Source organism: Hypomesus transpacificus, chromosome 23, assembly GCF_021917145.1.
Source record: "Hypomesus transpacificus isolate Combined female chromosome 23, fHypTra1, whole genome shotgun sequence".
NCBI classification, from domain to species: Eukaryota; Metazoa; Chordata; class Actinopteri; order Osmeriformes; family Osmeridae; genus Hypomesus; species Hypomesus transpacificus.
Window position 1 is genome coordinate 5,425,037 of NC_061082.1, and position 15,650 is coordinate 5,440,686.

At 44.8% G+C, this 15,650-nt stretch overlaps 2 protein-coding genes across 2 annotated transcripts; both read left to right on the forward strand.

Moving 5' to 3' along the window:
* The first annotated feature begins 5 nt into the window (after nucleotides 1-5).
* esyt3 (extended synaptotagmin-like protein 3) lies at nucleotides 6-10,717 on the forward strand. The gene is made up of 23 exons (XM_047046359.1): nucleotides 6-650; nucleotides 2,150-2,191; nucleotides 2,316-2,450; nucleotides 3,471-3,547; nucleotides 3,722-3,791; nucleotides 3,898-3,987; nucleotides 4,085-4,140; nucleotides 4,261-4,381; nucleotides 4,570-4,746; nucleotides 4,927-5,009; nucleotides 5,274-5,322; nucleotides 5,474-5,563; nucleotides 5,770-5,832; nucleotides 6,068-6,127; nucleotides 7,036-7,110; nucleotides 7,268-7,354; nucleotides 7,690-7,839; nucleotides 8,217-8,602; nucleotides 8,849-8,947; nucleotides 9,120-9,251; nucleotides 9,591-9,696; nucleotides 9,826-9,875; nucleotides 10,066-10,717. The coding sequence occupies exons 1-23, from the start codon at nucleotides 222-224 to the stop codon at nucleotides 10,103-10,105; spliced, it is 2,667 nt and encodes an 888-aa protein (XP_046902315.1). The 5' UTR covers nucleotides 6-221; the 3' UTR covers nucleotides 10,106-10,717.
* An 87-nt stretch (nucleotides 10,718-10,804) lies between these two features.
* On the forward strand, nucleotides 10,805-15,351 carry LOC124485064. Its single transcript, XM_047046360.1, has 4 exons — nucleotides 10,805-10,967; nucleotides 12,213-12,986; nucleotides 13,261-13,430; nucleotides 13,832-15,351. The coding sequence occupies exons 2-4, from the start codon at nucleotides 12,234-12,236 to the stop codon at nucleotides 14,766-14,768; spliced, it is 1,860 nt and encodes a 619-aa protein (XP_046902316.1). The 5' UTR covers nucleotides 10,805-10,967; nucleotides 12,213-12,233; the 3' UTR covers nucleotides 14,769-15,351.
* Nucleotides 15,352-15,650: the final 299 nt, after the last annotated feature.

Sequence of the window (15,650 nt, forward strand, 5' to 3'; positions counted from 1 at the left end):
GGAGTTCCAATGTGAGGCAGGCAAGGGGGTGGATGCTTTTTGGGAGTGCCTACCTGTTAGGTAGCTCAGAACCTATACGGAAGTTCAGTAACGGCTTCAGGAATAGCAAGGCTACCACATTCGAAACAACATTTTAGGTGTCACTTTGTTACATGTACCACACATTTATGTAGCAAATGTTCAGCGAATCTTGATTGGGACCAGAAGCTAAAAGCACGGGAATGCGGCGACGTGACGCACTTCTGTCGGAGAGCGGGGGAATTCAACAGCACCAGGACCAAAGCCAATCTTTACCTAGTGCCGAACAACCTGTGACATCCACAAGCAACATGAACCCAGACGCCTTCAGCGACACCGGGACCTCTGGAGGAGGGAGCCCAGTCCAGGAATTGAGTTCGAGCGCCGTCAACCAAATTCTGATGGAATTCCTGATGTATTTTGGGAGAGCCATTTTATTATTTTATCCTGTTTACCTGACAGGATATTTGGGATTTAGCATCAGCTGGGTTTTGTTGTGTATGATGATGATCACCTGGTGGAAGAAAAATCGAAAGTGGAAAGATGTCCGAATTGATTCGGCCATAAACTTTTTCGATAACGAAAAACAAGTTATCATCAAAGAATTGAAAACTTTAAATATTGCATCATGGGTATGTATGGATCGCCGAGCCCTCCAATATCCTGACACCATGGAAACCACTGGTCCAAATAGGCCTACCACAATGTAGGCTAATAACTTTCGACACAAGAAACGTAATTATTTAGCTTACCAGGTTATGCGAACTTAAATAGCCTAGCCTATACATTTACCGACAACACTCACATGCCTCTAATGAAAATAGAGTCACATAGAATAGGCTGTAAAATAGGTTGTTTACGATGTTTAATAGCTTAGCTATGTCCCACAAACATTTTTAAACGAAAGCAGAGAAAACAGGCTAATATCCTTTAGTTCCAGATCCTCAATTTAGTAAGCTATCTAAGACAAGTCGATGATGCACAAATATTACTCAACCAATGAGTCATCTGTCTCAAATTCTGTGTTTTGCCATTGAGAGAATTTGAATGACATGGCTCACTATAAGTATCACATTAAGCAGAACGGAAAGACACTAACATCTGGGGCAAATAAGTGGTTACGCCTTAGTTTGCATTCCCCGAAAATATACCAAATGTGTGGACTACCCTCAAAGGGAAGGGGAACAAAAAACCAGCAAATTACAGTCAGTAGTTCTCCTAAGACGCTATGCAGCTGGACAAGGTCGATGCCCTCTAAACTTTAAACAAGACTCAATGTTTTTTGTTGACACACTTGTCATCACATCGAGACATTTGTGTAGACACCTGGCACAAATAGAGTAAAATGGACTAAGCCTTGCTTATTGTATACGATTGTAGTTGTGAATTGTGATTTATAAAAACATCATTTCAATGAAAGTGGGCGTGCATATCTATGGTCCCTTATTTACAATCCTGTTTCAAATTTTCTAAACAGAAACCTTATTAGTCATTTGATCCTGCCAAACCTGTTCCTGCCAAACCTTTGATAACTCCCCTTAGTATTTAGTATTCAATTGATGTGTTAAAACAATAGGGGCTCCAGTCTAATTTACTATACAGTTTATACTAATCTGGAAACTATATTGACATACAAATAAGAGAGCAGTGTCTCAGACTTTGAGGCTGCTGATGATCTTAATCTGATTTGATAGATGACCAACAAACTACCCAGTGTGTGACCTCATCTCTGCTTCCATTCACAGTGTCATGGTAACGATGCCAGGCATGTAGAAGCCCGAGAGCTTGCAGACATCCTGAAATAATTGTGGTTCTAATATTCCTGTCCTCACCTCACAACGATTACCTTGCTCAAACATAACATGCCAGAATGGAATGAATTACAATTATGTTTATTATCATATCAGCAATGTGTATGAATCTCATTGTGCCTTTTCTAATTTGCCCTGATTCGACACATCATTTCAAGAGACAAATTGGCTACTGGGCTAATCATTTGACACTTCTTTGAATGTGCACAAAATGTGACAGTGAATGAATGTGCTGTATTTCACTGGCCACCATCAAAAATATGTAGTATCTTTTTTTAAATCATCATACCATGTTATACTCAATATTGTCTTTCTCCAAGGTCCATTTTCCTGATGTTGAGAAAGTTGACTGGCTGAACAAGGTAAAACACTTGAACTAATCATTCCCATTCCCATTCCCATTCCCATTTCAAACGAAGGAGGTGGTTGTGTAGTTATCAGGACGTGATCAGGTGTCAGTTCTCTGAAACGGTGTCCCACCTGTAGATCCTACAGCAGGCTTGGCCTTTCTTTGGCATGTTTATGGAGAAGCTCCTTGAGGAGAAGATCCAGCCCTCCGTCAGGCTGTCCAGCCCCCACCTCAAGACCTTCTCCTTCAGCAAGGTCCACTTCGGTCAGAAGGTGAGCCGCCTGTTCCCACCCCAGGGGCCTGTTCCCCCACCAGGGGCCTGTTCCCCCACCAGGGGCCTGTTCCCCCCCGGGGGCCTGTTCCCCCACCAGGGGCCTGTTCCCCCACCAGGGGCCTGTTCCCCCCCCAGGGGCCTGTTCCCCCACCAGGGGCCTGTTCCCCTCCGGGGGCCTGTTCCCCCACCAGGGGCCTGTTCCCCCACCAGGGGCCTGTTCCCCCCCGGGGGCCTGTTCCCCACCAGGGGCCTGTTCCCCCACCAGGGGCCTGTTCCCCCACCAGGGGCCTGTTCCCCCCCCAGGGGCCTGTTCCCCCACCAGGGGCCTGTTCCCCCACCAGGGGCCTGTTCCCACCCCAGGGGCCTGTTCCCCACCAGGGGCCTGTTCCCCCACCAGGGGCCTGTTCCCCCACCAGGGGCCTGTTCCCCCACCAGGGGCCTGTTCCCCCCCGGGGGCCTGTTCCCCACCAGGGGCCTGTTCCCCCACCAGGGGCCTGTTCCCCCACCAGGGGCCTGTTCCCCCCCGGGGGCCTGTTCCCCCACCAGGGGCCTGTTCCCCCACCAGGGGCCTGTTCCCCCACCAGGGGCCTGTTCCCCCCCGGGGGCCTGTTCCCCACCAGGGGCCTGTTCCCCCACCAGGGGCCTGTTCCCCCCCCAGGGGCCTGTTCCCCCACCAGGGGCCTGTTCCCCCACCAGGGGCCTGTTCCCACCCCAGGGGCCTGTTCCCCCACCAGGGGCCTGTTCCCCCACCAGGGGCCTGTTCCCCCCCGGGGGCCTGTTCCCCACCAGGGGCCTGTTCCCCCACCAGGGGCCTGTTCCCCCACCAGGGGCCTGTTCCCCCCCGGGGGCCTGTTCCCCCACCAGGGGCCTGTTCCCCCCCGGGGGCCTGTTCCCCCACCAGGGGCCCCAGATCAGATGGGGTCATGTTTATGAAATGAGTTTGTTTTCCTGGATATGGCATGTTAGTGTTTTGTATAATTATACGGTATGCCATATAATCATGCACCGTTGATTTCAGCCTGTCAAGATTACTGGGGTGCAAGTGTATACTCATGAGGTGGATAAGAGGGAGGTGATCCTGGATATGAATGTGAGGTACGGATCATTGTTTTTTACTGTTTAAAGTGGTGTCTGTTGCTGAAGGGTGATACTAGTGGAACTGTACAGTGGGATATCAGCCACCACAGCCTGGCCACCCCGCTTCCTGTTGTGTTCTTAGTGTGTGCTGTTGGTGTGCTTAGCATGTTCTTAGCGTGTGTTGTCTTACAGTTACGATGGAGATGTGGACATCGACGCTCAGGTGAACCCCGCCATCTCCGCTGGAGTGAAAGGAGTTGAGGTGGGTTAGGGTTAGGCTTAGGGATCGTCTCGGTTGTTAGAGGTTAGAGGTAAAGCCACTGTAGTAATGAACCGTGTGATGTGACAGCTGAGGGGTGTGTCTTCAGTTCCAGGGGATGCTGCGCGTTATTCTGGAGCCTCTGGTTGGACAGGCTCCTCTGGTGGGAGGAGTCACCATGTTCTTCATTCGCCGCCCGGTAAACAGGAAAGAAAACACAGACATTTTAATGTGAACCCACCATTTACATTCTTAGTCCTGCTAAGTTTTTATGTTGGAACTTGTTTTCTTCTCAGACCCTGAAAATAAACTGGACTGGGATGACCAATTTACTAGACACTCCAGCTCTAAGGTTTCATTTTCTCAAATTTCTCAATTTCTTTCAATTGTAATATATCTTGAAGCATATCATAAATCATTTCATGTCAAATTATCTTCTTAAAAAAAAATACATATAACTTTTGCCTCTCAGTCACATCTCCGAGGGGGCTATCATGGACATCATCGCCTCCCTCATGGTCCTCCCCAACCGCATGTGCTTCCCCCTCATAGACCAGGTCAAGGTGGACCAGATGAGGTTCCCTCTGCCCCGTGTACGTATGGGGGACGTCTGTCTGCATCCTTGAAAAGATTCCAGCTCTTGTTTCGTTTGCACGCCAGAGAAACAAGTTGGAATGTGTTTAAGTTAGTAACATTTAGGCTGAGGTGTGTCTGTAGTTCTTTTGGGTGGTGTTTTCGTCCATTCTGACTGTGGTGTTTGTTCCCCGGCTCCCCTCCTCAGGGGGTGGTGAGGGTCCACCTGCTGGAGGCCAGGGACCTGGTAGCCAAGGACACCTACATGATGGGGATGGTGAAGGGTAAGTCTGACCCTTACGCTATCCTCAAGGTGGGCAACAGACAGGTCAAGAGCAAAACCATCTTCAAGAACCTCCATCCACGCTGGAATGAAATATACGAGGTACACGCATGCACACACTGTCAGGGAAGTCTGAGCGCTTCCATCAAGCAGTTCACTGGAAATAACTGTGTGTGCGTTTGAAGTTTGAAATAAACTTCTTGAGCAGAGACTTGGACATGCAGAGATGACACCAACATTTTCTGTGCTTGTGTCTGGGGATCGTGTGTTTCCCCGGGGCAGTTTGTGGTCCATGAGGCCCCAGGACAGGACCTGGAGCTGGAGCTGTATGATGAAGACACGGACAAAGATGACGACTTGGGCAGGTGAGCAAATACATCTAATACCATACATCCAATACCATACATCCAATACCATACATCCAATACCATACATCCAATACCATACATCCAATACCATACATCAAAGAGCAGTATAGAAACAAGTCTTTTAAGGTGTCACAAGTTGACACCAGCTCTCCTGCCTCTGTCTGTTAAAACGTGGCGCAGTCATATTCTAGTTATATTATATGGGATGCACTGAGGACATTATTGGATCACCATTAGGACTGGTTACATCTTCTTTTCCAGTTTTAATCTGGACTTTGGAGAGGTCAAGAGGGAAAAAGAGATGGACCAGGTGAGAGGTCCAAAAATCACTTCATGTCATAATCTTGAGAAAAAGTGTATTAAGTGTAAAGTAAAGATACTAGTAATGGTAGTAAATTGAAAGCTTGTAAAAGCTTTGCCGGTGGTTGACGACCGGCTCATGAAGCGTTGACATGTTGCAGTGGTTTCGTCTGGAGAAAATCCAGAGTGGAGAAGTGCACCTGAAGCTACAGTGGCTCTCCCTGCAGACAGACCAGAGCCTGCTAGCACAGGTGAGCTGTACCTGTCAGACCAGAGGCTGCTAGCACAGGTGAGCTGTACCTGTCAGACCAGAGCCTGCTAGCACAGGTGAGCTGTAGCTGTCAGACCACAGCCTGCTAGCACAGGTGAGCTGTAGCTGTCAGACCAGAGCCTGCTAGCACAGGTGAGCTGTACCTGTCAGACCAGCTGTTTACTGACTGTAAATGTTTGCGTTCAGACCACAGATGGATGTGCCTGTGCCATGTTGGCTGTGTACCTGGACAACGCCTCAAATCTACCGGTAAACAGTCACAATCTTTGTCACCTCCCTTAGCACCCTCCTTCACGCACATTTTCATACTTACTGTAACGACAATTGTCAAGCCTGATGCTATTTTTGGGGGTTTAATGTTTTTATTGTACAGTATGAAGTCCATTCTTACAGTGCAGATAGACTGCAGTGAATCATTAGTTTCCATGATGTATTTACATGAGGTCTTCTACTGATTCTGAATGTTTGTGCTTCTTCTCTAAAGACAGAGCAAAGTGAGTTCAGCCACAATGAGAAACATGGGAAACACGCCAAACAAGCCCGGGTAAGAGGGCCGTCTGAGGTCACTGGTACAGACCTGCCCCCTGGTGGCAGCCTGGGTGAAATGGTCTTCGTGTGGCTGGTATTTCCTGTCTGTCTGGTGGCTGTTTGCAGCTGGGTGGTGGCTGTATCAGGGTGTGAGCAGCTGGTGTTTCACACCTGGGGCATGTTCTGGACGGTGTAAAATTACAGTGTTGGGATGGAAATGTAGAATGGGAAGCTTGTGTAGCGAAGACCTCAGGGCATCTTGTTGGCTTCATTAAGTTTCAGTGCATCTCTGACATGCCCCTCACTTGTCCTCTAATCTAGAGGTCTGGATTAGAGCGTCTGCTAAATGACTAAATGTACAGGTGACTAGTCAACCTCTAGCCCCTCCCCATTATGACGGCTCTGGTTATGCTCCCCCACCTTTGTTTAGATGTCTCTGTATGGCAAATGGCAAATCTGTCCCACCCACTTTCCATTAAGAAAAAATCGTATTTAACTGCCGCATCATTTGTAAAAGTAGCTGTCCCACCCACATTTATAACAAACCTACGACTCTGGCGTTCATTATGTGTGTGTGTGTCTGTTGTGGATGTGTTGTCTGCTTGCTGAGGTCTCTACGGGCTGAGCTGGGCTGGCTGTGTTGGAGCTACACTCAGAATGGAATGTGTTGTCTGCTTGCTGAGGTCTCTACGGGCTGAGCTGGGCTGGCTGTGTTGGAGCTACACTCAGAATGGAATGCAGACGCATGCCTTTGCAAGGGAGTTGTCACCCGGCAACATTCCAGACTGCTGTCTGATGCAAAGTGGTTCTCTGCCTTTCCTTCTCTAACCGCACACGTTCTCTCACGTTGACATGCTAAAGTGTGTGTAGACATTAAGGTGTTGATAAAAATCAGTGACCCCTGACCTCTTGCTCTCCCTGTAGCTAACGAAGAGAAGTGCCAATAATCTCAACTCCTACGTGGAGTTCTCCATCGCTGAGCAGAGCAAGAAAAGCAAGGTTCAGATTCCAGTTGGAACATACACAGGGACAAAATAATCCATAATCCTCATAATAATCATATTCTTAGGACAGCATTTTCATTTTTGTAGAAGAACCGTTACGTTTGTATTTTTTATTTTTCCTGAATGATTGCCTGGCGTTCTGTCCGTTACAGATTGTATATGGATCCAAAGACCCTGTATGGGAGGAATGCTTCACGTTCTTCGTTCACAGTGTAACAAATCAGCAGCTCAATGTTCAGGTACCAAATAAGCAACAATTCCTCCTGAAGGATAGGTATGTTTGTATTCAAAATATAAACAACACCATCATTTATATTGTTTCCTACAATAATCTTTATTTTATTATATGTTAGCTTATCATAGGTGTAATCTATGTTCTGAGTACTTTTATGTCATGTTATGCCAGGTTGCTTTACATTGTCTTGTCCAAAGAATTTCAGTGCCCAGTCTGACCCTGTGTTGTCCTGTGCATCTGAGAGTAGAAAACTTGAACTTGAATAATCTATACTAATCCATTGTAATTTTGATGTCTAGACATACAGTTTATATTAAGACGGTTGTCTTCTCCACTTAGGTAAAGAAACCAGACAAGAAGTCAATACTGGGCACGCTGAGCATCCCCATGAGCCGCCTGCTGGGAGCCTCAGACATGACCCTGGACCAGCGCTTCCTGCTGGAGCGATCCGGAGCCATCAGCCAGGTCCAGATGAAGGCCACGCTGAGGGTGAGCTCTGGGCGCAAGGAGTTATTGATTCACAGCTAGTGACAAGTTAAATATTCACTTTTATACACTTTAAAACACTTTTTTACATTTACATTTAGTCATTTAGCAGACTCTCTTATCCAGAGCGACTTACAGTAAGTACAGGGACTTTCCCCCGAGGCAAGTAGGGTGAAGTGTCTTGCCCAAGGACACAACGTTATTTGGCACAGCTGGGAATCGAACCAGCGACCTTCTGATTACTAGCCCGATTCCCTAACCGCTCAGCCACCTGACTCCCTGACACATTTTTTAAACAGAAATGCGTTTTTGCTAAGGATATATTATTGGTCTGTAATGTTTTGAATTACTTTAGTTTTTGTCACTATCCTTCATTTCAGATCCTGAAGATTGAAAAACCCCAACCTAAGGTCGTCAAGGATCCACCTCCCCAACGTCAACCTCAAACACAACCCTTACACAGCAGCCAGGGTGACCCTGGACCCCCACCCGCATCCTCCTCCACCCTACCCTCCTCTCACGCCCAGGCACCAGCCTACGCCCAGGCACCCTCCAGCAGCCAAACACCTTCTGCTGGAGCTCCTTCTTTCAACGGGCACCAGGGTGACTACGTCTCCCAACGTCACGGGTCCTTCCTGGCGGCTGACGCCCGCAGGACAGCCCCCTCCACCCCGCTCATGCGGCGCTACGACTCTCACAGCCTCCTGTCGGAGAACTCCATCGCCTCATCGCGATTCGACCTCACCGAAGGAGCGTCCTATCCGGAGTGAGTCTCCTCGTACTGTTAAACGTTAGAATTTTTATTTTTACCTCTTTTCAGACAAATGTTTGATGAAAACATTTGACGTGATTGAGAAGCATTGCCATACACGTTATGAGTTATAACTCAAATATTGCATACTAAAATAGCATCCGGATGTTAAGTGGTCTACACTGTTGACTGTTGTGAGAGTTTAATATCCTCAGTGGTCCTTGAAAAGCCTCTCTTACTGACCTACACGTCTGTCTCCAGGGCCATCATGAACCACCAGGGCACCTTCGGAGACATCCAGATCACAGTGCGCTACGCCACCCTGAGGACCAAGCTCATCGTCCTGGTCAACTCCTGCAGGTAGGCCTGCTCTGCCCACACCACTGAACACTCACACCATCTCTAACTAGTGTTTTTACTCACCAGTACAAACAGCAGGTATTCAAGTTTCTCCTCCATCCTGTAGAGAAACCACAACATTTGTTTATCTTGTGATCCTGATCGGGGTGATTTCCCCCGGCCCTCTCTTCAGGAACCTCGTCCCCTGTGGTGAGAACGGCTCTGACGCCTACGTCCGCCTCTACCTGCTCCCAGACCAGTCCTGGAAGCACCGCGTGAGGACCCAGGTCAAGAGAAGGACCGTCAATCCTGTCTTCAACGAGAAGTACGAGCCGCTACACCAGGACCTCACCTGATTCATGATCATTTTTGTTACCATATTATATTTTATATTTATACCTTTATACTACAGTATTTGTTTTATGTTTCTTTATATTTATACTGACTATTTTAATTGCTAGGCACCACCTACCAAAGAAAATACCTTGTCTGTGTAAACCTACTTAGCAATATACCGGATTCTGATTCTCAAATATATTCATGGTCCTTTTCAGTTTTCAAGTTGTAACCAAGGATGAGAAAAAAATGATTATAAGTTGTCACATATTTAATATGATGAATTTTCTCTTTAAATACATTTTTACATTCTGATCTTGATGCGTAGGTTTGAGTTTGATGCATCGATACAGGAAGCAGCGACCAGGAAGTTGGATGTCGCCGTGAAGAACAACAGGATGTTTCACACACGGGAGAGGAAGGAGATTGGAAAAGTAAGCCACTAACTTTTATCATGTCTTTGGATGCTAACTAAGTATATTTTAAAGATGGATGGCTCAGATATAGTCGCTTATCCACTGTCACAAGTTTTGCATAACTAAAGATCAGATTTGTTGCCACAGGTTCTTATTGATCTGTCCCAGCTAGACCTGGCGAAAGGCTCGACAGATTGGTAAGTACTTAATAATTAAGTAATCTGCCGTTCTCTCATAGCCCATGCCCAACATAATCAAAACCACGCCTGTCTGTACACTTTGCACTTCATTTGCCAGTCTCCTATTTTCATCAATGTTTTATGTTTCATCAAAGTAAATAAAAGGATAGTAAGTCAAACAAGCTAATTTATACTTATTTTGTGACAGGTATGAGCTCACTCTACCAGGGTTGAGAACCCCCAGCTAGGCAGAGCCATTATCATGAAGAGATGCTCTTCAGGATCTACACTGAATTGCCAACTGAACTGATTAGACTTTGACAACAGCCTATGTACCATTTAACATGTGGATGCTATTGTAGGATATCTTTATGAAGGACCTCTGCCCTTACATGGTTGCACTGTTCTAAACAATTTTCAAAATTATTATTTTTTGCTTCATAATAGTTGTGCATATTTTTACCTTAATTGTATGAAAGTGTAGTATTGAGTATGCGGTGTCTGTGAACTTATGTCACAAGAATCTTTACTTTTACTTACAGTAACTGACAAATGGCAAATTATTTTTCCTATTTGTATGTTTTTCTATTTTTATATGGTTTTGTTGACTAGACAATATATGGTTTAGCCATATTGGGGACATTTTAATGTTTTGTATTTTTATTTCCTATCTCAATCCAAACAATTATTTATTTGATTGGAGCAAAAAAAAGTTTTTATTGCTGTGCATAGACTGAAATACAAGTGATGTCGTTTTATTTGAATGCATTTTATTTGTACATGACGAACAACAATATAAATTCCTTATTCTACAATTTCCTAATGTTATTTTCTGTTTTATTAAATTATTTTACAATTATTATTCTCTTCCTCAAACTGTTTTCCAGACCTATTTTTAACATACGGTGACAACTCATAAAAGCTTCAGTCGAAGAAGCAAGTTTTGCTGAAGTCTAACTGTAGAGGGCGGGGCAGTGACGTTCAGAGGCTCTCCAAGCAAAGGTTTTGTTTATCTCGTGCAGCGGGTGTGGTAGGCTACAGTTCAAAACAAGTCAAAAGTTTCTGAACAGCAGTTTTCTATCTATGTCGTGCAACAATTGAAAGCAAAAGGTAAGCTACATTACTGCACAGCAATTTTAGGTCTACAGACTTGGCCGAGCATGGGTAGGCCTACGTGTATTTTCAAGTACTACCCATGCTCGGCCAAGTCTTTATAAAATGTGTTTAATGAAAGATTAGTAAAGCTTGGAGGATAGGACAAAATAATCGTTAAACGTATTATTACGTACTGTATAATCGTTAAATCGTATTATTTACAAGAGAGCTGGCAAGAATGCGTTAGCATAACCCGTGAAGCAAGTTCAAGATATAGGCCTAGATAAATTTTCATATCAATGCCTATAAAATAACCGTTACCAAAAGTAGGCTTAAATACGTTAACCTTTTTCGATTTCCGTAAGACAAATCCCAGTTCTACTCAGATTCAACAGAAAAACACGGAGACAGGTTGTTTTAGTTTTAGTTAAAACAATGTTTTATGTCCCACTCCCAATACATTCATGGTAGCCTGTTTACAGAGTACAGAATGAACAGGACGTCCCGCAACATCCGGTCTCGGCTAGTCATATCGAAAGTGAAAGTAATCTACAGTGTTGAAATTGAAACACATTAAGTAGACGTAAGCCATTTTTATTCAGTTGGTTTGTGTCTGTTTCTGTTCACTTTGAGATAAACAGCATATGACAATGACACTGTCAACTTAAATGTGTATTGAATAAAACATTAGGGAAATTAAATTGGATAATTACTGGGTAGAATAATTGAGTAACGTGAGCTTGGGGCGCAGATGTGGGGGCTAGGAGGACTCGGGGGAGAGGAGTAAGCTGAGTGGTTCCCTAAAGGCCAAGAACTCCCCTGAGTTCTACCTCCACACAGAAACACACTGAACAGTAATCACCTGGCATCCTAAAAATGTATAGTGTATACTATAAATAAATAATTCTATACATTAGCTTTCTATTGCTGAATTCTAATGAGAAATGGTGCAAAACAGGATACATTATAAAGTATTGCAATGGTAGCCAACCTTTTTAATTGGATACTAACTTCCATAATATTTATGAATTGTGACTCAGAATTGTGAGTCATAATTATTAAATTGTTGAAGTTTCTAACCCAGTTGTCGATTAGCTGCCACACAACCTTTTGTGCAAGTACAACTCTTTCATGTAGAAACAAAACCAGTTTCCCAGTGTGTCTTTTGAGAATTTGTAAATAAATCAAATAGGCCTACTCTGAGTATTATAGAACTAACAATATATTGTCTGAACAATTTCATGTCTTTAATCTTTCCAGTCACCTACTCACTGAATCACCATGGAGATCGCCAAAAACTTGTGTGATAAGCTGTACTCTCTCATCGAGAATCAAAAGCGATGTGCTCCTCAACTAGTGAACCTGGCCAAAGAGTTGGAGTCCCAGAGAAAAGCCTACACTGTGGCTAAGTATGCTGGGAACACCGCCTCTGTGCTGGGCTCCGTGGCGGTAGTAGGGGCGGGCTTGGTCACCTTCTTTAGCGGGGGTGTGGCTGCTCCCCTCCTGGTCGCTTCGATGGCTGCAGCCGGGGCCACGGTGGGAGGGGCCGGGGTCGTCCTTAACCTGGGGGCCCAGTTATTTGAGTGGCTGCAGTCCAGCAGTACCTTGAAAGATGCGGAGAAGATCATAGAGAAGATTAGGAAGCTTAGAGAGAAGATCGAGAGACTTCAGAAAGAGCTGAAAGAAGAGTGTGAGAAGTTCCCCAAGTTAGAGTCCTCGGGGCCCCTTGGAGGGACGGAGTTTGTTCTGTCAGAGTCCCCAGGGGGCCTTGACCCGATGGAGTACTTTCTGAGAGCCATAGCCGTGCGGAGCGGTGTGAAGTGGCACACTCATGAGCCGTTGCTCCGGGTGGTGTCGAATTGGCCCAATCATAGGTTCACGGTAAACAATATCCATCATGGCCACGGTGATTCTTTTCATTTGATGGTGGCGTTTCCAGTTTTGGGTGCTGCCTGCCTGGCTTTGGTTCCAAAAGAGGTTGGAAAAGCAGTCTTAAAGACAACTCTTGCTGGAACTTTAAAGGGTGCAGCGCAAGTAAGTGTTTTAACTTATGGGGTAATAACAGGTCAGCGCAAATAACAAAGTGTGCCAGGAATGCTTCTTTTAAATGGAGGGTATGTTTGATTTAAATTTGACACAAAGGATTCTTATTTGCAGTATACAAAATAAAACAGGGAACAAATATTATTTCGAGGTCATTTCAACTGCTAGTTCAAGTTGTCAAGAGGTGTACTAGGTGAGTTTCCAATGCACAGATGGTGTTGTACATATCACAGGTTCTGTTCAGTAATTTCTCGGTCTCTTTCAGATCGGTGGAGGAGTTCTTGGTGTGGCACTGTCTCTTCCAGGAATGATTTCCAATATACAAGAATTAGTCAAAGGCGATCATGTGACAGAAGCCAGCCAATCTTTGAGAGATACAGCCAAGGAAATGAAGACTGTTACGGAGGACTTGGAGAAAGAGCTTGACTCGATCCAGTAAGCTATTTCTTAATGTTCTACATGCAAGGCAGACATTTCAAATAAATGACTAATTTCTCTGAAATTAATTTTCAAATGTAGCCTAAAGGACTTGCTGTATTCAATGTTCTATTTGTTTTGAAATACAGATTCAAAGGTTTTTTGTAAAATGTTGATTAATCTTAAAATTACTTCTGGAGTGCAATGTAAAGTGTATGTTTCCTGATAGTGGTAATTCATCCATTTCTCTCTCATCTGCCTTTGTCTTAGTAGCTGAAAATCCCATTCAAGTGTACCACTATCTTCTTAACATCCACAGTGTGAAAACACACATATAACTGTGGACCCATGAATTAGTATTTCCAGCAACATTTCTGTGGTCTAATTACATTGTGTACCTTCTACATCTTTTCTCACAGGGAGATCATCAAGGAGATTAGTGAGGTGAAGCGCTGCATTGACAGCCTTGAATACTCTGATCCTGCCACTAAGAAGAGTGAAAGTCAAATTCAAAGGGAAAGAATAATCCTGGACTTTCTGAGGAAGACATCTCAAAATCAATATCTGCTGCAGTGGATAGAGAGCATGGCCAGTATTGCACTGTTTCTCAACCTTGTGCTTTATTTAAACATGCTGCTACAGGAAAACAAGAAGAAGAAGAAGAAGAAACAAACAGATGAAGTTGACATCATCATCGTGGCACATGGAGAGATCACAAAACACCTCCTGCCAGCCTGTCTCCTTGTGCCCAGCCCTGCCATCAAAGACACCATTCTCTACTCTCCCTGGAACTGTGCCATTGACAGTAAAGTGGCCTATGGCATCGCAAAAGGCTGCATCGAACCTAACCACCGAGACTTTTTCTGCTCCTGGTGTAAAGCACCTGAATCCGATCACAAGCCGTCTGACCTTCCTGGCAGATGGAATCACATGAAAGATGCCAGTCTCATCCCGGAGATCATTCTCCGTCCTGTGAAACCAGATGAAGATGCGTGGGAGAGGCTTGGATCTTTGGACACGGAACTTTCAGAGAGCCGCTTCCTTTTCCCGTACCTCTTACCAAAGGGTGTGAACCCAGAGCTCTTCCCAGGGGTTTCATTCCATGTCTTCATCTCAGCCTTGAACCTGGTCCTTACGCTCTGTGGAGTCAAAGCCACTGTCCATCTGGCAGCGTTCCTGTGCCAGTACAGCCGAAGAGATGAGAGTGTGTTCCTTGAGTACTCCTACGCTGACGACTACACTATAATGACCACGAAAGGTGACATGAAGGTAGATCGTCAGTCAGACCTGTACAAAGCGTTCAAACCTATGTTCGGGGAGTCACCGTCCTGTCGCAGCAGAAGTTACCATCCCTAAACAGATCACCAAGCTGCGTATCACCAAGCTTCGTATCACCAAGCTGCATATCACCCAGCTGCGTATCACCAAGCTGCATATCACCCAGCTGTGTATAACCTTGCTGCGCATCACCCAGCTGTGTATAACCTAGCTGCGTATAACTCAGCTGCGTATCACCAAGATGCATATCACCAAGCTACATATCACCTAGCTGCATATCACCAAGCTGCGTATCACCAACCTGCATATCACCAAGCTGGTATCACCAAGCTGCGGCCTCCGTCGCTGGTGAATTAGCTGTTGTGGATTTTAATAGAAGTCGTTGTAATGAATGAATTAAATCCATGCAAGTGGGAATAACATGTGAGCTTGTTATTAAGAAAATAGGGTTAGCTTCTGTAGTGATGTTTCTCATGTTAATTAAGTTCATAATTTTCAAGCCTAAATCTATCCTGTCCTTATTTCAATATGATTTTCAAGTATTACTCAATGCATATTCTACCACATGAATTAGACAGTTATATGTTTGTTTTTCATTACTGATGTGTTATTGCCATATTATTGGTTGATTTTATTCTACTCAATAAAGACTTAATGGAAATCACGTTTTTCTGTCATTATGGTTGTCATGACAGTAAATAGAAACAGATGGAACTAAATATTTTCTCCTCAAACAAGAAAACAGGATACACAGGTGGATCCTACCCCCAGGAAGATGAGACCAGAAGGGTTCTGTCTCTCCACACATACACTGTCTATTAAGTATACCACATAAACAGTTACAATATATACATTTGTTATGACAGCTGTACATTATAAAATAACATGCAGCACATTTAACCTTTAAAGTGACAGAAGAACCTATATTTTACCAATCCTTTAAGAGGAGACCAGTTCGTA

What these genes read in the sequence shown, in the direction of transcription:
- esyt3 (XM_047046359.1), top strand. Translation starts at nt 222, where the DNA reads ATGCGGCGACGTGACGCACTTCTGTCGGAGAGCGGGGGAATTCAACAG. An exon ending in TGTTCTTCATTCGCCGCCCG is followed by an intron (nt 3,988 to 4,084) that starts GTAAACAGGAAA and finishes TTTTCTTCTCAG; the next exon opens with ACCCTGAAAATAAACTGGAC. An exon ending in ACCAGAGCCTGCTAGCACAG is followed by an intron (nt 5,564 to 5,769) that starts GTGAGCTGTACC and finishes GTTTGCGTTCAG; the next exon opens with ACCACAGATGGATGTGCCTG.
- LOC124485064 (XM_047046360.1), top strand. Translation starts at nt 12,234, where the DNA reads ATGGAGATCGCCAAAAACTTGTGTGATAAGCTGTACTCTCTCATCGAG. An exon ending in CTTTAAAGGGTGCAGCGCAA is followed by an intron (nt 12,987 to 13,260) that starts GTAAGTGTTTTA and finishes GGTCTCTTTCAG; the next exon opens with ATCGGTGGAGGAGTTCTTGG. An exon ending in AAAGAGCTTGACTCGATCCA is followed by an intron (nt 13,431 to 13,831) that starts GTAAGCTATTTC and finishes CTTTTCTCACAG; the next exon opens with GGAGATCATCAAGGAGATTA.